Source organism: Branchiostoma lanceolatum, chromosome 16 (genome assembly GCF_035083965.1).
Source record: "Branchiostoma lanceolatum isolate klBraLanc5 chromosome 16, klBraLanc5.hap2, whole genome shotgun sequence".
NCBI classification, from domain to species: domain Eukaryota; kingdom Metazoa; phylum Chordata; class Leptocardii; order Amphioxiformes; family Branchiostomatidae; genus Branchiostoma; species Branchiostoma lanceolatum.
This window is the reverse complement of record NC_089737.1, coordinates 10,545,197-10,567,890: the sequence shown is the minus strand read 5'-3', so window position 1 is coordinate 10,567,890 and position 22,694 is coordinate 10,545,197. Positions and strand designations below refer to the sequence as shown.

General features: G+C 42.9%; 1 protein-coding gene across 1 annotated transcript; it reads right to left on the bottom strand.

Annotated features, from left to right (window-relative positions):
- Positions 1 to 254: 254 nt before the first annotated feature.
- On the bottom strand, positions 255 to 4,818 carry LOC136421425 (cyclin-dependent kinase inhibitor 1B-like). Its single transcript, XM_066408723.1, has 3 exons — positions 4,099 to 4,818; positions 3,248 to 3,363; positions 255 to 1,017 (listed from the first exon to the last, which is right to left on the bottom strand). Exons 1-2 carry the CDS (start codon positions 4,679 to 4,681, stop codon positions 3,251 to 3,253), a joined length of 696 nt encoding a protein of 231 aa, XP_066264820.1. The 5' UTR covers positions 4,682 to 4,818; the 3' UTR covers positions 255 to 1,017; positions 3,248 to 3,250.
- Between the last annotated feature and the right edge of the window lie 17,876 nt (positions 4,819 to 22,694).

Genomic DNA, 22,694 nt, shown 5'->3' with positions numbered 1-22,694 from the left:
ATAGTTATGTACTTGAGTTTACTAGGGGATAACGTTAGAATAAACTATATTGAAGATTTAGACCGTTGATTAAATCGACTTTTACCCACGTTTCTCAATTTTCATTTGAATGATTTTTGACACAAACTTTGTGACTAGATACTTTGTATCATTTTCCGATCAGTCTTATTTCTTCCGCTACGCTAGGTCCCTAGAAGCTCTGTTGACATAAGCATGCTATACGAAAGACAATTCATTTCATCACGACTCAAAAGTTTTATGATTTTGACTTTTTATTTTTCTGTCCACAGTGTTCGATCTCTATACAATGTAGGCATTGTCATTCCTAACAAAAATATATACACGATAGCACTTCAAAATTCTTTGATGAAATTTGTATATACATTGATGTCAAACTCTTAGCAGGGAGTTCTATATAAATACTACACAGTTCCGTCGGAGAGAACGCATTGTGCAAGCATGTGCATTTTTCTTTACATAGTTTGGAATTATGTAAAATAAAGCAAATAGATTTGGCAGTATTGGGGCTGGCCTGCGCAAACGCACTCACCATACTTTCCCCTTCTATGTACATGACACAAACATAAACAGTAACACGCTGTGTACAGATCGTGTCGTTCTACCATTGATTGTTGACACCGTTTTGACACAAGTAACTTAGCGTCCCACTGGGGGGGGATTCGCACAGCCATAATTATAGAACGATATTTGCACATTCACTTTCTTACACTCTAGCAAGGGACTGCAACATTCCCTTCATCAAATATGCACAGGAGATTTGCATAAATCGATTAATTATGCACGATTCAAATACAAGAAATCTACAGCTAATTGTGCATGGGCCACGCTTGAAGTGTCACATGATGCACGTGCCCTTTTTTTCAATAACAAAAAAGGTGTCTTTGTGTTTCATTTGTTGAACGCAACTCCGATTGGATGAAGCTGGTTTGATGACATCTACAGCAACAAAATTCGGTGATTCCAGGTGCCACCCTTCCCTCTCCTGACTTGTGTAGTCTGCAAATGAAGGAGAAAATGTGTTAATCATGTACATTGAGGCAAATGTCAACAAAGTATACATTTCAACAACAACGTTCAGAATACACTAATTCAAGTATACAAATTGTATTGACAGGAATAAGACTATTCCTAAGCGTGAATCATTGTTTTCGTCAACGATTCCAAAGAACAGCCGACAGCGCTGATATCAGATAGACCTATTTTTCTACTGTCTTTATTTCAATTGCCTGGAGGTATATCTTTTCTAGTCTCAATCTGACAGGGGTATCAAATCTCACTCAGATTATGATAATTGAAGGTTCTGTTTAATTTAAAAAGTCGTTAATTTTCTAGTTGCTTTTCCTGGCCATGGCATGTGTGCGTGTGGCGCTGCTTGTTATACAAGCGGCGGGGTTTAGAAGTAAACAAGTCCTAGGACAGCTGGCCTACAGATTTAGCACATACGTTGTGTACTCCTCGCTAAATAAATAAACAAGCTAGCCAATGGATTAGTTTGTAGAGATATCAATTTCGTCAACATTGTGACGTAATCCTCTGGGTTTGCAGTCACAAAATACGATTTTGAGGGTTGGTGCGTTCGCTTTGCAACACAATTTTCTAGATGAATAGACGACATTTTCACGGGGTTTTCCCCCTGTAAAACTGGCCAGAATGCAAATTTCTTTCTCAGACAAGTCTGGGGATGTCTTTTTTCCTCCTCCCTCACACAACGCATGTTGAGTGTCATCGAAAAGGCGCGACTTTTTGTGTGAAGCTGGGGCTTCACAAAGCGTACGCGTGGTCCCCCGGGACGTTACAAAGCGCCTTTCCCGGGTGAACAGCTGACAGTGTGCGAGTGTCCCAGGGGTGAGGCTCATGAAAGGTTACCATGACAACAGGGTCCCGCTCTCCTGCACAGGTGCACACACAATGTGTCGTCTGACTTTCAGCTGTTTTTTTCTTTCCACTTGCCAAACACTGACGTATACACTAGGGATTTCCCAATAAGGAAACGACACCGTAACAGTGGTTTTCCATGAATTCTTAATATTTCCACGGACAGCATTTTCAAATCCGAGCGTAACAATTCTTTCTTTCGTGTACATTTTGTCTAAATTTCTTGGTTCAACTTCAACTATTTTTGGTGAAGAGAAGAGGCTGTGACAAGGCGGCGGTGTGGTATACCAGGCTACCTGCTAACTTTCGCTACACGTCGGAGCCAGGGCGGCGCCGGTTTGGGGCCTGTCCTTTTTCAACTGAGGTACAGTGGTCAGTGCGAGGGAAGTGAACCTATATCTTCCTGTCAACACCCATTCTGACTTCATTTTAAGCCACGAAAGGCCGGTCATTTATCTTTAACGGGGAGAAAATATTGTCTTCAATATTTTTTTTTCAAAAATGTATGTAAAGTTGTTATAAAACGTTAAATGAAGACTGTTTTGTCTCTGGAGCAAAACAATACAGTCCAGATGGGACATTTGTTGTCCTCTGATTTCCTGGCGTTTACACATGGTCAGCGCTGGTCAGTTTTGACCAGACAAACCCAAACACCGGTCAGTTTCCCGTTCATGCTTATCTGGGTCCATCACCTGTACTTTATCAAAAAGGTCGGCACTAGGGCGGTCCCACTGCGGACCATTCGCCTCAAGGCCGGCGGGGTTCCCTGCTGTGTGTCCCGGCGAAAAGGCCGCCCTCCACCGCCTTATTTGTCTCGACTACCCTGGCCCAACTGACGACATTGGAGACTTCTTTTAAATTGACATTTTGCTGACAGAGCTTGTAGGGACCTCTGGCTAACACCATATTTGTACATCCTCTATTTCGGTACCAAATAGGTTCCAATTTCATTTGTCAAGTCTTTGTTGAAGACAAGAGTCACAAGGCGGTCTAACAGTAACACAAATATTGCGTTCTGACGAAACCCCGGAGACGCTATCAGTTAGCCCGCGTTAGTTTTGACAAGACAGGCGCCTAGAGCCCCCGCTTACGACCGAGATTTATCGGTGTGTTGACAACAATAGCCTTCCCCCAAGCCAGTTACCGAGTTAGTCAAACCAGCCAAAGAAAACCTCCAGTTCATAAAATTAAACTAATTTTCTAGCGAATACTAGTATTTCGGACTTTGGAGCGTTCTTTGTTTTGCAGCTATGTTTTCCCTTTGTTCTACGCCAAAGCATAAGAGCGGACGTGGTGTGAAGAACAAGAAATGTTTTACTTGCACGAAGAAGAAAAAAAACGTTTGGCTCACCTTCTAAACTACACTGGCTGGATGAGATGAGAGCGTTTCTGATCTCGACTGTTGCTGATTTTCCTTGCTGGCCACTGCCTGTTGTCTTCTTTTCCTCTTCCTTTGGACGTGGAAATCTGTCGAAGGAAAGCATTAAAAGTTAAAAGAAAGTCCCAAACAAGGTCACGTTATCATTTGCTTTCCGTCCGAAGTATGGCTTCGAGAGAGAACAATTAACGATTTTGTCATGACAACAAAGCCTTGGAAACGACAGACAACGCTCACCCCTTTCTTACTTATCTTTATTTTTTTCACCTTCGTGAACTTGTTTACGATAAAACCTTTCCTTGACCTTGAGAGTGAGTCTTCATGCATAAACAAGGCGCGGGGAAATCGCTGAGGTAGCGGAGCTGTTATTTTTCCCGTGGCCCGATGCGCCCGGGGCGGGTTCCGTAGAGCAGAACAAGCCCCAACACGCTCAGATAAAAATCTTCAAGCAGATATAAGGTCGAAGCTTGTTTTACACGTTTAATTTTGCTACGTTTAGTAAACTTCTCTTGTGCTCCACGTTTCCGAACCTTCGCGTTGAGGAAAATGCTAAAAATACCGTCCAAAATGCAACAAAACCGCGTAAAATACGCCGCACCGTATATCTGCTTGGAGATGATCTCAACAATAGGGCGGAGGTCAGCGCCCTCCCCAGGCTTGTTTACAGTGCTTTACACACTACGCACTACGTAGTAACACGCCAAAAATTTTCCAAATCTCGGAAAAAACGACACCAACACGTGCTGTACAAGCTGGCAGAACGTTACAAACTGTTTTAAGACCAAGTTCAGGTAGGGTGGAGAAGGAATGGGGTTGAATCTTACCTGTGAGCCTTGTTTGACGCTTGACACCTCGGGACATGGTCGGGGTTGAGTCGGGTGTATTCCCCGAGGCGGCCGGACCTGGTCTCTCCGAACCAGCGGAGGAAGTCGAGCTGATTTCTGCACCCAAATCCTCTACTCTCGCGTCTACTCTGGATTCCCTGTGATCCACGGTACACGCAGAGTCCTTTGCAACATTTCCCACGGCCGTTTCTCCGACTAGTCCCGGGGAATCTTCCGTAGTAGACCGCGCGGTGCAGGCCAGCTGCCCGGGGGTGTGCGAAGCGGCGGCCGCTGCAGAGACGGAGATGTTGACCCGCCCGACGTAGAACGACGGCACGCCGCTCACTCTCTCCCACTCGTACCTGCCGTCCAAGGGACAGTCAGATTTAAAGTCAAAGTTCCACTTGCGCCGGGAATCCTCCTCTATCTGCGCTAGCTGCGACCGAAGGTCTCTTTCCAGCTCTTCGTGGTCCACCGGCCCGAAGAGTCGCCTGCAAGCCGAGCTCCGAGGCATTCCAGCCGGCCGGGCGGGCCGAGCTCTCCGCAGCTCCGGGGACGGACACGACACTCTGGCGGTACTCATGGTGGCTTCCTGCGTGCAACACAACAAGCTTTACCCGTGGAAATGAATTTTTTCCAAGGACCAGAGTCGATATAGTAGTTTTTACACCGTCTGCTCCAGGTCGACTCTACCCCTTTTTGTCTCCATCCAGTTCAAATCCGAACTTGTTGACGGCGTTTTAGGGGCGGAGCCACAATGACATCATCCACATGACTACACAGCTGTGTTTCTACCCCCCTATTGGTCAATATTTAAAAACATTCTGTAGTACGAGACTTGATTGGCTGATGGTCACCGACGAGGGGCGGTGATTGACATGTTCAACAAAGGGTGCGGTAACGACTGTATCTGCAAGCTGATTGGTCAGATCAGAATAATGCCTGGGTGGGGTTTACAGCTGGATTTGCATATATGGCGGGAGAGCAGCAAGCGTACGACCGGCCTTGGCTGATTACTGGTGGAGGCGTGAAAATTGGAGATGTCAAAAAATACACTACAGATTGTGCTAGAAAAAAGTAATCACAGCAAAATCTAGTTTAACGTTTGTGTTATTGCAATCGTTCGGCATTCCCAGCATTTCTATCCACACATGTGAACAGGATTAGCTTCTTTCACAATTTTCGTCATTATTTTCAAACATCTGCGTTCCCCTTTCCCCAAATCTTCGTTTCAAGTCGACTGAGAAAATATATTCCTCTTTTGTGGGGTGTCGGACATCTGCGCACGGTTTGTTTTCTGAAAATAAGTCGTCCAAACACGAGAGGCTGGGAACGCAGCGAGCTCGGCCGGCTGAGAACACTTGCTTTTCCCGATACTCGCACCGCCAAAGGGAAACTATTCATTGACTGCATAGATTTTTGCAGGTTGTGTACATAAACAGACCCGCGAGTTTATAGGAGAGAAACTCGACAGTTTGCCAGTTCGCAGGGATCTCTACACAATGGAAGTGAAATGCGCACTTGTAGATGTTTCAGGGACACTTGAGATAGCACTCAATGGTCTTTATTCCTCGTGAGAAGGATAAGAAATGTGGGCCGCTCACGAAAGCTGAGTCCGTTTCGAGTTCACATCAGGCAGGTGTGTTCACTCCATGTTGCCTCTTAACATGTTCTTGAACACTGTGTTGGTCACCGCCATTCTGTAAGGACACTTGAAAAGGGACACCAGCGTCCTGTGCACGGTGAAATCACACTATAAGCGACACCTAGCAGCAACCCATAGTATTGCACGGTAAAAAGCGCGATATCAACGATTTCACATTTCTTGCGTCCCAAATCAACCGAGGAAGCTAACATTAAAGCATCAAAATGTGTCAAAGGGAAGAATTATAACGTAAAACTTAGCCAGTGAGTTGTCCTTCTTGGTTGCGATGTCTGCATGTAATTGCAATCAATTATACACCGGGAACACCTTGCATTTTTGTCTCGCCCGGGTATAATTTCTGGGCTTTCAGAAACATTCTTACAGACAGACACACAGTCATTGTGCAATTATGTCATTTCATGGGCGTCGCCACCACACCTTGTACGTGTAGTCGTGTAGCTTATTGTTGCATTTCATTAAAATGAGATGACCAATATTTACTACAAAACACGATAAACATATAGAAAATATCGAAACATACATCGGAATAATGCCCCAGGTCTATATCAACGAATGTAAGTAAAAATCACACCTTGTGACATGCATGCACGGCCATGTCATTGAGAGATAACAACTGAATACATCAAAAGCGCCGCCATTTTGGTTATGTTGTCTTTTATTCCAACACACCTACTCTTTTATGTGTTACCTACAGGCGTTGACACGTTCTTAGTATAATTAGCTTCATTAGAAAATTAGAAACTCTCAGTTTGTGAATCCCCAACATGACAACTAGTTTGAGACTAAAAAAAATGATTTACCAATTATTTCCGTACCTTTGATTATGCACCCGATTAAACAGTTTGCGAATGTCAAATTCGCTAACATTACGGATGGTATGTATATGAAACATAATTCGGACAGTAATATTCTTCCCTTTTTATTATGTATACTTGGCTATTTTTCTTCGTTGAACCTTGGAGATTATTTCCCTAAAACCTCCATTGCCTGGTTGTATGAACTTTTGTTGCAGTAGGATTTTCGCCTGTGCAAGGACATACGACAACTTTTCTTGTCAGAAGACAGATGATCCAGACAAGTTCGTATTGGGACACATCTACGAATGTTCCAAGAATGCTCTCTCTGCTTCCATCATAGCCAAGCAGATAAACCGATCACATTGATCAACCAATGAACGCTTTTCAGCTTTAAAAACGCCCCCCACACTCAGAAGACATTTGTCAAGGTCATTTGATTGCTTGTCACAATTTGTGTGCAGAGTTACGTCGAGGACGTCCGTGTTTTGTGTCATCTCTTCAAACACAAAAGATATTGACCTCGCTGTAATATGCATTTCCACCCGTGCGACATCCGTTCGCTTTTTTCAGTACTTAGGTGCCCTTGGCACGGCTAAATAGCCAAAATAGTTTCATTCAAACTTAGCAACCTAATCGGGGTTATAAGGATGTCATGCTCTAAAACGCGTGCGAGAAACTTACGACAACACACATGTGATATCCCATTCAAGGCCATACGCTTGTTTTAGCAACGTCGCCATTGGCAACCAACATGTGTAAGACAATGGCCGACCTGGTTGCCCAGGTATTGACCTAGTGTATCAGGCGGTGCGTAAAATAAACCATAGCATTACGGAAGAAGAAGGCCATGCTTATGCAAACATAGCAAAACTAAACCGTCACATTCGTGCTCACGATATTTATAGGTCACGACAACAGTCTGCAGTTGGTATATACGTTTGAACAACAGACTAGTACATGTACGGGAAGTGGATGCGTCAGGTAACCAACATGCAAAATTCGGTGGCTACAACAGTTGTTCTGGAATTGTTATGATGCATTTTAAACAGATATTAGACATACTCGTACTAGAAGCGTTGTTTTAGGTTATGGCCAGTCCTTAGTCCTTACCGTCGCGCATGTCTTGCGGCCGATCACTGTCTCTGAAAAACGCCACCAGCGAGCTTTCCCTTACCGGTTTGTTTACCTGGATTTTACCATAGCAACGACATTCGTTCGAGAACTGAGCTGGTCTCAAAACATAACAAACAGCCATTCAAGATTACTGGAACAGTTTAACGGAAAACGTAATAGATGAAATAAATCGTGAGTTCACAAACGCGGGATTAATTAAGCCGTCACAGTATAATTTCCAACGAGTTTCCAAGAAAATAAGGGATGGTACTCAGAAAACATGGCGTGACAAGGTGAGTCAGTGTCACCGCATTTCTATAATTGTGACATTTGTGGGCGTGTGGCCACAAATGACTGCATGCGCATTCCTATCATTTTGATAACCACACCCTGAACCACATCAGACGGCAGACTAGTTCGTCCGGCTCCCGGTTATAGATCACATGAGTGGCTTGTCAGGACTTGCCCGAAACAATCCGGGTTCTTTATGTATTTGTTTTGCGGTTGGTATATAGGGTGCCAGGGTACAAGTGAGGTCAGCAAGAAACATGTAGCGACATGCCTAACGTTACATTCTAACACACACACACACACACGCACGCACACGCACACGCACACGCACACACACACACACAGACTGGCACACATACACACACACACACACACAGACTGGCACACACACACACACACACACACATACACACACACACACACATACACACACACACAACTATATTTTCTTCAAAGAAGTGCAGAATTTAGCGTAGTCTGCTATCCTACATTTCGTAAGTTGCAGGGAGTAAGTTTACCATATTCCCCAGTCACCAAATAGTAAGTTAAGTGATTAGGGATCATTAGGGGGTATTGGAGACCGGGTCAAGTTGAACTAGGATGGCACCGAGGCTAAATTTATCGTAGCTTCTTTATACTGTGTCATCCCCCCATATTTGGTGAATAACAATACAGTACTTGTACTTCTGCCCATTCGACGGACAGCGTAAGAAACGGAGTAAAACCCCAAATAATATCTATCGACATTTATTTAGAGATTGGGGGTCTGGCATCCAGGCTACATTACGCCTAGTACACAGATTATTATAATGGTTTACTGTATATGTATCACCCTAATGTTACTGGGTATCACTCGCGGATTGTCGCCGGAAATGTTTGTTTCTCGGTGAAATAAACAGAAAGTGAGACCGCATGTTGTATTTAGACCGCCTTGGAGTAAACAAACATAAACAAAATATCACCCAGCCCCCTCCCCGTAGTGAAACCACACACATGCTACATGTACTGTCAATCCTTGATTCACATATGCTGAAACAGTGCTGAAAATCAGATTGTAATAATGTTCTACCTTGGTCCTTCCCACTCCTAGTTTACTTGGATGCCAGGCTGTTTCCAGGGCCTACAGACTACATGTACGGCTCCAAGCACCAACATGCCCCCAAGAAAATTTTACAAGAAGTTGGACCATCAGAAACGATAGATATATTATAGCGTCAGAGATCGGGGGTCTGGTATACCGTACGGGCTAATCGTTGTGTTTTTTGTGTAAATAACGTTATATTATCTAAATGAAGACAACAAATTGTATCAAACGACCCCCTTCCCACAACCTGCAAACAGGGAAAACGATATGAGAAAAAAAGGCCTTGTAGAAAGAATTTCAACACTTCCCATGCATACATTCTCCGCTGGTGGGGGTTCACATCGTCAGTTTGGGTAAATAAATCAGCTCGCCTCGGCATGAGGTTAACAGATGAACCGCAGGGATCAGGCCGTCCTAATCGACTTTAATCGGTACCAATGAGGCGTCAAATGGGTCTCAGCACACACGGTTAGCAGATTACAAAACGGCTTAGCAAAATACAAGCCCAAACAGGGGCCGAATCGACTCAAAACACGTGTGTGCCTTTACACTGGGTGACTGTTAAAATTAAAAACAAGGTTGCAATCAGACTGACATACAATAAGAAAACAGTACATTATCTCATTATCATATCTAATATTAGTAATATGCAAAAAAACAAGGCCTAGCCAAAGTAAAGCCTGAATGTTACATCTTATACGTGTAATACTTGATAGCATTGTGGCCTAAGTGGTAAATAGAATTTCAGTGCTATCTATTTGAAATCGGTGTTCATGAAATTTCTAATTTGAATAAAAATATATATGTCTTCGTTCGAACGTTCATAAACGCAAATGTAAAAGGTAAGTATGTTATAATTGACATTCAGTATCTTACATGACAGAGAACTGATTATACATCTACATTTTGTTAATAAAAGATTGTTCATCAACTTTGAGTTTCTGAGTGAGAGTACAAAGAATTCGATCATCAATCATTGCATCCATGTAATGTAAACCGCCACAGGTCGTCATCGATTATGAATATGAAGATTGCTACAAATGCACCGTAAAATGAAAACATCCGATTTCTGTTGTTCTTTCAAACGATACGGTGACCAGCTGTGGGTTTCTGTTCTCGCAGTGAAAGCTGTGAATATTTAGTATCGTCACGAACTTGCGCGGGAAAACATCAAAGGAGGTGTGGGAAAAAAACAACTAAATTCCCGATACCGCCAAGAAACTTGTGAATGAACCCACGACTTTCCCGCCATAAAGTTCCCGCCAAACTTGTGAATGGTCGGTATCGTCTGATGGTCACATAGAACGTGCGAAAAGGCGGGCTTGGGATTCTGAGATTAGTGAACAGCATGCTCTTTCTTGACACAAATCTGTCAAAAACATCACACGTAACACTTGACCAAGATCATACGATCCGCCATCTTGTTTTAACACCTTTCTACTAACGCCTGCGTTCTAAATGGTTTCTGACGCGGCGTTAGTAACATTTCCGACTGTTCTATTTTCCCAACTGATTAGCCATCAAAAGCAGCTTAAAACAACAATGTTTCATCTAAATCCACATGATGAAATTCACACTTTTGCCAAAAGGATTTACTCGTCACTTGAAGCGTGTGCTTGGCCGCCTCTACAAGTAACACTAGGTTTCTCCATATGTATGTTCTTGTCACTTCAGTGGATCCTGATGTCAGAAATAAATGAATAGATAAAAAGAAATTGATATCGACCTTATCTACTGTCTACACAACTTTTCTTGACCTCAAACTATCAATACCTAAGAATAGATAGATCCAAGAAAAATAATTTACAAACGCCCTTCCCCCCGTCCGGCCACATAGTAAATAAAGACATAAAATAAATAAAAAGAGAAGCCAAAAATAAACAACTCAATCAGATGTCTAGGCCAAAAACCTAGTACACACTACTCTCCAAGTAGAGGAGGGGTTTCGCCTGGTTTTTGTCGGGCTTTCTACTTTGTATTTTTTTTTTGTGGGTTGGCTATACAAAAAAATGACAAAGTAGAAAGCCCGACAAAAACGCCTAGAAACACGTCAAAAATCAGCCGAAACCCCTCCTCTGCTTGGAGAGTAGTACACACGAGGTGTATAACTCTACCGCAGAAGTAGAAGTTTGCTAAGCAAGTCTCAAATGTATGTCAAAATATAATCTCCAAGCAGATCTCCACGGTGCTAAAATCGTACAAGCTAGCCAGAGAAGCTCCAGTCAGCCAGGGAAGTTGTCAGGCACCCGGTTGCAATAAAAACTCCTTCTGCCAGTTGGATACGGTCTTTGCAACCGTTGGGTCTGCTTGGAGATTATCAACAATATGCCGTTCGTATTGCTTATTTGTTTTATTGTTTCCGACCAGTGGTCGTTTTGTCGGCAAATTCTGATACATTTCAATGTAAACATCAAACCGATTCTTGACCTATCTTGATACAACAGAAAAAAGTTAATACCATAGTTTACTGAAAGAAAGAACGTGAAAGCTGTTTAGATGCACCTGTCCCTGAACTATTGAACCTGTTCGGGGTGACGTCACTTACAACTTCACACGATCGAGCTAAACCGTCGAGTGAGCAATTATCATCATGAGAACAAACACCTATTCTTTGTCATCGGTGGTGCCGGTTTGTCAGAATTCTCACCTTCGAAAAGGTGGAGTTTGATGACAACAGAAAATTAGGTCAAAGAGAGTCGCCTCCTTGATCCTGCCGGCATGTACAAGTGTTTGTAGAGTGGCATGCACCTTGCACCCGCAAGATAATGTGTGCGCGTGGGGTGGGGGGTTATAAATTTTAGCAACAGAAGGGGCAAACATGTTAGTTTTAAAGTTTACACTTTGATACATACGTGTGTGTGTGTGTGTGTGTGTGTATGTGTGTGTGTGCAAAAAAATGGTCGTAAAAGAGGCACGAGCACTGTATTACAGTTACACACACCATACAAAGAGGTTATAACCTCCTTGCACCATACAACGCACAAATGCAAACACATACTGACACACGCACACATATACACATGTACACACACACACACACACAAACACACACACACACACATACACACACATACACACACACACACACACACACACACACACACACACACACACACACACACACACACACACACACACACACACACACACACACACAGTGTATTTATACACCACGGCGCTTCCTGCGGCAACGGGGTACAAGAGGTGAGGAAGATTTCAGGTTTGGTTTGGGAGGTGAGGTAGTTTGAATTGCATTTAGGTGGTTTTAGATAAGGATATTCCGAAGGGTAGCACTTAGGTGTAATTGTTTTCTTTCCAAACTACACACACTGTTTACAGAACCTTGTGAATTTAACAAAATTTGACCAGAAATTCAAGAAAACATACTTGCTGGAATGATACCTGCACATATCTATTTTATAACTCCACCTTATTTTGAGGACTCAGGTTGACCGCAATTGACCTGGTCATGTGAAAAATTGCCCCGTGTAAAACGAGAACAGTGACCTACAGTGCCCTTGTCACACGATACATGCGGTTCACGGGACAAACCTATATTTGTACATTTCTGCAGATCAATTCTTCCTGATCAAATACTAGTGCCATGCATGGCCTTGATCCACATTTTGGATTCTGAGTCAGTTACGTATACCTTACAGAAAATAGAGCACAGAGAATAAAATGCGATCGTGTTACGTTTGCCCTATCAACTTATTGTGTCTTTAACCTTTAACACACTGTCAAAGTGGTACGACAACTACTAGTATAACTTACAGAAGATTGCGTCATCGATACGATTTGCATAAAGCGCGGGAAAATATGGGCAGGCCACCAAGTGCGTACAAAAGTCAGTGTGTACAGAAGTCGCTCGACCTTGACAGACCTCAGGTCCTTTCTAGCCCCGCCTACCGGAAAGAATCCATGCTCTCTGGACAATGTTACCCACAACAAACAAACAGACAGTGACGTCTACCTGGTTATGTAGCACAGCGTTGCACGACATTTATAGTTTCCCCTGACTGACTGAGTGATACTAAGTCTAAGGGCAACCGTTCTGTGGAAAATTTAGTGGCGCCATGTTGTCTCAGCCACCCCTTTTTCCCGCCCTTTTCTCTCTCATCTCACTTGGCCCTGAGGAAAGAATTGAGCAAACAAACGTAAACAAACAAACTTTTGACAGGTTTGGCCTTGATGGAAAGATAAGTGCCTATTTTCAATTTCTGATGGATTAGAAGTCAATTATGTGAGTCATTACGCGTTCTACAACAAAGACGACGCCAGCCATTACCCTACTGGTCGCCTTGGCGGGTTGCCATGAAAGGTCAAGAATTTAGAGAGGACGACTCTATATTGATATCCAAGCAGATGTAGGGAACCGGTGTTTTACCCTTTTTTACGCAGTTTTTTTGCGCATTTTGTACGTCTTTTTAGTTTATGGTGCACTTCTTTCTTTTAAGTGCACTACTAAAAGACGCAATAAATGCCACAAAAACGTACATCTGCTTGGAGATTACTCAATCAACCAATGAAAAGGTGTGTTTCTTATCTTTCTCGGGATCATACCATTGCAAGGAACACCAAAGTTTTAGAAGGTTACAAGAAAAAGGTCAAATGAAATTTGATAGGATGCATTTTAGGAGCCTTTGATCAACACATAATCGGCATGGCTTCATTGGGCTTGCTCAGAAGAATCATGGATGTAACTGTAAGGATTAAGGCAACTCTAAACACAGTTTAAGTTTAAATACATGTATTAGCTAATATACCTTGTATTTATCAACTTTGAAACTGTTTTGTTGTGGTTTGTGTTTTGTTGTGGTTTGTGGAGTACAGATCCCAGAGTGGCAAAACTGTGCAATAAAGGTCTTCATTCAATAATCTGCAGTACACTGTTGTGCATTTTCGACATCAACAGGCAATAGTATAAATCCGGCAAACTTAAAGAAAGTCTTTTAGGAAAGACGGTAACATTATCTGATACTTTATGATATTACACCATGATGCAGAATACCAATAACTAAGGGGAAACATCTTTCATTCTAATACATGTATAATATAAAGTTTTCCCAAATTCTGCCTGACGTTCCCAGAATTCTGCAAAACTGCTTATGTCCCTGGAGACATCTATTGTTAACTAGATATTGAAAACCTTTAATGCTGTTACATCATACTTGTAGACATTAATTCATTTCGTCAATGTACTTAGAAAAAAAAAGTTTTCCGGATTTAGAGTGTCTTTCCGGATTCCTAAAAGTGTCGCCTGTTCAGTACTATTTTCCAGTCTACAGAGCCATAGCAATCTTAGTCGCCTGACTGCACATGAATACGTGCTCAGTTTGCTCAGTAAACCCCACCGAAGCAACCTCTCCAAGGTTATACGACTTGTCCTCTACAGACGTCAATCAAACAAAATGGCCGCCAATCGTCGCCCTTGTTATTAGCCGTTGCCGCACCGTCTGATGACTTGTTGGTATAAACATCACAAGTTTGGAGAGAGGCGACGTTTTGGGAAGAGATGGAATGTGGAAGAACAACTATATTCTGTCAGTGGGAAGACAAATAAGTGATTTTCCCCGCCAACTAAAAGGGCTAGAAAAGATAGGTATTTGTTACAGTAAAGTGCCAGATCAAATCCATCGTACGATCTTCGTACGATCGCAAATTGAAGTTGATGGCATTCTTGCGGCAGTCGTGCATATTTCGTACTGGTTCGGTACGAAAAAGACTGTATTAGAGTCTTGTAGGCAGTTGGTTCTGTTACAGCCAGCTTCAAAGTTGTGCGACTTCAAAATCGTGCGACGGCCTACGACGATTGGGACAGCTTGTAAAAAAGGATTGTTTGTGTAAACCACAACTTTCTCGCCAATGGATGAGAACTGTTGACAACGCAGAATATTCTCGGGCGCGGCTACATACACCACTTCCCTCATGCGTAGTGCTGACTCCTGTCAACTCAAAGATCTTATCCCAAGTCGTGCTTAGCAACTGTCAATCAAAAGGTCGTGCATGAATGGTCTGTGTTGTTGGGTCACGCGATACCTGTCACTTGCGTTGTACTTAATCAACTCTCCACAGAAAAACACAGAAACCCGATGCTTACTGTTTAGAAAACGTTAGAGGTTGTCAAACAAAGGAACTGCCAGTAGAGTCAAACGGCTTGTTGTGTTACTATTAATAGCTCCTAGGGCAGTGTGACAATTATATAACTGCGCCAAGCAATGAAAATAGATAAACGGATTAATATAATCAAGGTGTCACAGTACATGTACAATGATAAATGCCTTGTAGCAATACATGTTTCCTAACTACACTTATAACGTGTATATCAATACAGCATTATGTATATCTAGAATTAGATTATTTTCCTTGTGAAAAGAGTGATATAGGCCTCTAAATCTGGTCTTGTAAGCAGGTCGAGATATATTTAGCCTAAAGATAGCATACATACACGTATGCTATTGTAACACTTTGCATATATATATATTTACACATATGGACGTCCTGTATATTCGTACACTAAGCAAGAACTTTCTTTTTCTGTGAGTAGCATTAAAACCATGTAAATGGCAATACAACCACACACGTACAGTCATCGATATGGTCTGGAGTTAATTCGATTTTGGTCGTCGGCCATGCACCGAGCTGTGTTCAAGGACGAAGTAGCCGCGGGAATTCTGCCAACAAACCACTCGCGTAGCCTCCGTTGCAGGCTCTGAAGCAGCTTTTTGTGGGCATGGGGCTAAATAATATACTTTTTGCAGCCAGCCCGTAACTATCAGCCACCCCGTAACTATCAGCCGCCTAGTTACGGCCTGGCTGCAAAAAGTGTATTATTTAGCCCCCCCCCCCCCCAAAGCCGCTTCAGAGCCTGCAACGGAGGCTACCATGCACTCGCGAGATTCTCTCTTGCGTGAGCTTCACATCTGCAATGCAATAAAGTTGCCCTGGTCGTGTTATTACACCGTGTTCTCTTTTATTCGCCTGTACGCTTGTTGAACTTTACCCCCAAGTCTCCCGCATCTTGTCGCTAATTCTATTTTCAAAACTGGTCGTACTATATTTCTATCGACACTTAAGATCATAGAAACATGGAACCGCCCCCTTTAGATCTATTGATTGACAATGGAGGTTTATAAAAGGGTATGACCTCACTGTACATGCGTGATGCTCGAAAGAACGCACGGACGAGTCTGGGAACAAGAATCCCCCTCACTCGTACTTTCCGAAGTCCTTTTCAAGCATATTTTGTTCCCCTGAATGCATAACTACCCCCTTATTGAGACTTAGACCACCATACGTTCGTTCAAAACGTTTGACATGATTCCGGAAGGCACGAGTGTTTGACCGTTATTCTTGTTCCCAGGACGCCCTGGAAAGTAGTACACCTTGTGTCGTCCGTGCGTTACTTCAAACATGAGGCATGCGCACTCGGGTTTGAGGTGAAGGCCCTGGCGTATGTAAACTTAGCTACTGCAGTTGTTTCTGGGCCAAGGACGGCGTGAATCACAGAGTAAGTGTCGACACGGGGATTAAAACTGTATCCCGTTCATTGACGGGTGATTTCAGACGGTCCAGGGTTCGCGTTGGAAAGCAGGAAGGGTGACCTGGGGGCGTTGACCGCTTTTTAATCGACTGTGGAGAGGGGGAGGTCCCACTGTATTGGAAAATATCGGGGGGGGGGGGGGGGGGGCAAGTATACGTAGTAAGAATACAGTGAAATCTTGACTTAGCTTGACTGAAGTCATGACTTATTAATTTTAGTAATTGCGTGAATACAGTGCAGTTCTATAAGTATATATTTAGCAGGAATACAGTCCAATTTTGACGTAGCAATTTAATCAAATAGAGTGCTATGTTCCCGCGATGATTCTCCGGAGTGTGCTTATGACCTGCAAATTCTACTGCTACGAAGTTTTTGAAGAAGAAAAAAGTACCCAAAGGAATGTGGCAAAGAGGTTTCTTCTAGCCCTTAATCCCTTGGGGATTGTCAGTAGGTATGGCTTACCGTGGATCCAGTAACTTATGTAGCCTCCTTCGCAGACTTCCTAGGACGGCGGTGTATATATTTGGGGGAGGGGGGTGACGCAAGTTCTTACACGGGCCAAGGTTCTCTAATGCCGACAAGGGAGTTTCGCTGCCGAGGGAGTTATGTCGCCGAGGGACGACCGCCTTTCTATCCCTCGGCAGCGAAACTCCCTTGCGGCATTAGAAAACCTTGGTCCGTGTAAGAAATCGCGCCAACCCCCCCCCCCTCCCCCAAACATATACGCCGCCGTTCTAGGAAGTCTGCGAAGGAGGCTTAACTTAATGGGCCTCTTTTGCTTACAGATTAGGCTACGCCGACTCGATTATATGAATGACATCCACGCGCGCATCAATTTTGGTCCAAAAAATTTGCGACCATATATTGTAAATCGTACAAAGAAGCTGCAAAATGAGCAAACATGCCGTAAATGGCAAAAATATAAAAAAAAGGAGACTAATTTCATGATATGCCTACTTTCCTGTCGTAAACTTAATCTTTGCACAAAATGTATTTCGAAGACTATTTCTTCCAAGAAAATGTGAAAGAACAAAATAGAGACTCTATTGTTTGAACATACCATGTTCTCCTAGTTCAGTCATTTGTATAACCTTCCTGGCCACTTACTTTTTAGAAAGAAGGCACTTTTACCCAAATGTTTATTTTTTCGCACGCTCGCATCAGTTTTGGGGTGCCCAGAGGATGTCATCCATATAATCAAATCCGTGTGGCCTTAAACTGGGTTGCAAAAACATAGGGTGAGGTGTATATGGGCCGGCTATTTTGATTTCTCGTTAGTCGTAGGCCGGGCAAAGCTGCCTTATTCACGTGATTCGTGACGAGGAAAACCAAAATGTGGGTCTTCCTGAATTTAGCGTAATACGTAGCGGTCCTCATGAATTTAGCGTAAAGTGTGTTGAAACCCCCACCCCCGCCATGCAGACCCCCAAATAACCGTAGATAGAAATAATTCATTGTTATTGTTTCTAAGAAGTTTCTTTCACGGGGAATTCTAACCTCCTTGATGAAACCTCCTTGATAGAATACACTAAATTCTGAATTAGCTTACAGCTTAGCCTGGTAACAATATCACGGGCCGGTTTAGGGGTGTGTTACCGACTCAGTTGTACTAAGCCTTGGTCTGTTTCTGTCAACGTATCTCTTCAGCTGGCCTTCCTAATAATGGAAACCGTTCCCGTGATGATTCCCCGGAGTGTGCTTATGACCTGGGCGGGTCGGCAACACTCCCAGCACCGAAGAGGTACCGCGGAGCTCCCGATGGTTGGGTTACCAGGCTATTCACAATTCCACTGCGGCTGTTCACAGCTATGACCCAAGCTGTTTTAGCGGATTATCGTCTAGAAAAATTAGCCGCCTTTTGTCTTTGAGTTACTAGTAGGTTGATTAAAAGAAAAACAGTAGAATTAATGTCCGATGGGTGTGAAAAAGATCAACCCCCGCCACCAAATGTGTGAAACGCATTTTGTAAACATGTAGAAGAAAGTGTTACACGTATTTTCACACTTTTGACCACCTGAAAAGTGAACAATTTCATCGCCAAGAATGGACAATAGCGAAAGACCAAAAAAGAAATTTCACTGAATGTGGTGCACTTTCCGTTTTACTTGCAAAAGTGTCCGACAAGATTGCACACAGGAAGTACTAGTAAGTTTTTTGGATAACATTCACGCGCGACTTGATTTTAGCCTTCAATGATTTCGACAAAAAGGTCCACTTGACAAGAATATACCAGAGATGGAAAGATATGTCTTGTGTTAGTTTTGGCTTTAGCTGTAGAATTAAAAGTGACAGTAGTGTGATAGCCTTGTAGTGTAGTTGTGACGCCACTATGCTATAAGGCAACACTGTAGTGTAGTTATATACATCTAGTAATACTATAGGCTACAGCATCAGTGTCACTTTCTGCACTTGAGAAGCGCAATGAAGGACTTTGCGGCTGCCATTTTTGTCCTTTCAATTCTTGTTTATGGTCGCTAGTTTTGACAGCTTTTCGTTTTTATGCCCATCTTTTTTTTTTCGCTCTCGCGCTAGATTTGCTGCCAGCCCGTAACCATCAGCCAGCCTGAAACCATTTTACCCGTAGCAAAATGGTTTCAGGCTGGCTGATGGTTACGGGCTGGCTGCAAAAGGTGTATCATAAACCCCCCAAAAAGGCCCGGTAGATAGAGCCTGCTATGGAGGCTAGGGCGGGGACGTCATCCATAAAATGTCCTTGCTGTGGCCCGGTGCATAATGATGTCCCACTATACCCTGCCGGGTGGAATGTATGACCGACAACAGCTGACCTTGACCCCGACAGAGAAACGAACGACTTCCGTGATCGGTGATTTCACGCCACGTTACACACCCCGGTCTCCTGATGAGCTCATGGGTAGGGATTATTATCTCCATGATGAAAAATGGAGGGTATGTTTTTGGCAGCGTTCGTTTGTGTACGTGTCCTTCCGTTTGTTGACTCCATAATTCAAGAATGCCTGGGTGGTGAATTTTACTTGATATTTAGTACGTGGATAGGTCTCGATGTGACCTCGAAATGATTAGATTTCTGGCCCTCTAGCGGCTTGTGGACTATGAAAATACATGGATTTTAGATACAGGATATGTGAAGTGAAAAAAACAGAAACGCAGCCATGAACAAGTATTTTTGAATTGTTCGATACATGTATCTTTCTTTAAAATGTTTTGAAGCTTTTTATGAAGAGCTACAGATGAGACATATGTTTCCATTCTTCTTTCTACAAAGCACTGTTAGAATACAAAGTCGTTTTGTTTCGCAAACCCCTCATCTTTTTATATTTCTAATATAGCTAGACATTTCATCGCGAAACATATTTGTTCCTTTCTCACTAAAATGACAATCGGGAAGTTGAATCCACTTAATGTCAGCTAGAGTACCTTGCTTTTAATAACTTTAATAACTATAGCCCAGTGTGGCAAAAATGTGCAGTAGAGGTCTTCATTCATGCACTATATTAAACGTTACATGTATTACGTTACGTCAGCGTCTGTGATTATCGAGTTTCAGGAAACGTTGAAAAATGGACAAATTCTGGTTACTAGCACAACAGGAAGGGTTTCTAAGCGAGGTCTGGCTGTAATTCCGCCGGCTGCTTTGTCAATTATCCCGCCTATGGTTCCACCGAGGCCGGCAAGACATGTTGGCGGCGTCGGGCCCCTTTGATGTCCGAGGGGCGGGGCGATCTCAGTCCGGTACCGTCTGGAGAAGTCATGAATAGGGAACGAAGAAAACAACAGCTGTTTGAAACACACACAGAGGGAGCGTTCTGTGGTCATCATGGTTTTACCAAGGAGCTTAAAATGGGATTTTTTAACCTCCTTGGTTTTACTCATGTATCTCCCAAAACTGCGGAAACTTGTATGATGATAATATGTACTACTTGAGATATCTGGAAATGTTGTATGTTTATGTATACCGAGTGATACATTGGCTTATATGTAATGTTCTCTCCGTTTGTTCAAAGAATTTGATACATCCCATTCGATAGATAGACTCAACTACATTTTAGGGGGAGATAACCCTTACTGTTTACGAATGGGTCAATATATCAAATATGGTTTAGAACTTAGGCTTAGAACCAATTGTGTAAATGATACGTTGGACTCAACATGTTGATTTACTCATATCTATTCAACTCTTCAACATCGCAGCCGACTGGGAGCACAAGACAGCTCTGCATGGCGGCACAAACTAGAAGAAAAGGTAGAAGGAAAGTAGAAGGAAAGAGAGAGACAGAAAGAGATAGCGATGTAGAAAAGCAGAAAGGGCCACAAAAGACCCACAAAACTAGCCAGACCGTTATATCTGCTTGGATATAAACAACAGGTCAGTACTTCATTGAAGAGTGCGTGTGCGTCAGTGTATGTGGTGCATGCACGCGTGCTTGCCTCAGTGTATATATGTGTGCGTACCCGCTTGTGTGTTCATTTGTGTGTGTGTGCGCGCGCGCTTATGTGCGCCAGTGCATGCATGTGTGCGTATGATGCGTTTGTTCAGTCACTGATTGTACATGTGTGCGCGTTAATAACTGCATACACAGACATAAGAAAGGCGCCACGCTAGAATCTCAAATGGTGGAAAAATCGGTGTTAAACTGAAACGACGGAATTATTACCTGAGCTTTTATACATTTTTCTTGATGAAACAAAAGATTTGACTCTTTTTCAATTTCGACTGTCTAACAGCTTTAATTCATTGGTATCAAGCATCTTCTACATTTTCTACAAAAGATTGGTCGGGAAGCGAACTCAAGAAGTGATCCGAGTCTTGGCTAGCGACCTTCTGGCCTCATATTTACACATCACGTTCCAGCTGTTACGTCGATCAGTCAGCTGAATAATCGTCTTTGACAAAACATGAAAACACTTAGATATGACCTCCTTACTTCGCGTCTAAGTAATTTCTTTCGTTATTGTTTAGTTCTCAAGTCTTTTTCTCCCGTTGTTGGCAGGACAATATGATACATGATAAGAATTTGAGGAGAATTCACACATGCGAAGATAGTTAAGTGTTTTGAAGCTCGTTGGTAAAGTTGACAATTTTACCATTATGCGTAGATTTTTACGCTCACTGTTGAGCAACAGAATTTTTCTTTGGTTCTATCCTCAACTTGAGCCCCCTTTTACAAACGTGTCTCTGATATTTATCTAGTGCTTTTCGACATATATGTACTTTTTTCACAATATTCCCTCTCTCTCTCTATATATATATATATATGTATTTTGTGTTTATTAAGATGTTGAAACAACGTTACATGCTCTTCAATATTCGTTTTTGAATAGATAATTCTACAATAGGATTCTCGACACAGATAGAAACACCTCTTGTTGGACTCACAACACTTGACGTTTCTGGCTAGAACTTACGGTGCGTTCATATTCGGTACACCGGGTCGCCTTACTGTTTTGATGTAGACTTTTCAAGCAGAACCATCCACCGACGAGGATCTAAAACAGCATTTTCCGTACAAAGACAACTGAATTTTGCAGGACAGATACACGACTATCCCAAGAATGCCCTCAGTTTCGTACGACGATCGCACGAGTTATGTCCCCGATTCCTTATAAACTCTGTACTTCTGTCGATGTCTTCAACAAACCCATAGCGAGTCAGCTGTCGTACCATCTGGAACAAAGACAGTGACGTCACGTTTACACTTTGATTGACAGCCCTTTTGGTCGATTTCACGCGAAAATGGAAACTTTGCTTCGCCACAAGCTTCCGTCAATCAATGACTAGGGGAGAAATGGGATGGTCCGTAAAAATCAAGTTCACGTTTAGATCCAGATGTGTGTGTATTTATGTAACGTTATGTGTGTGTGCGTGTGCATGCGCATGTGTGTGCATGCGCGTGTTCGAGTGTGTGTCAGTGTGTGTGTGTGTGTGCGCGCGCGCGCGTGTGTGTGTCAGTGTGTGTGCCAGTGTGTGTGTGTGTGCGTGTGTGTGTGTGTGTGTAGCGCTTTTATGTTCATGGTTCAAAAGCGTCGACGAGCATTCCTAACTACATGTAGTATTAGGCTCGGCAGCGATTTAGAAATACATGTATAGTGAATTAACCGACAGGTGACCTGCTTATGTAGACG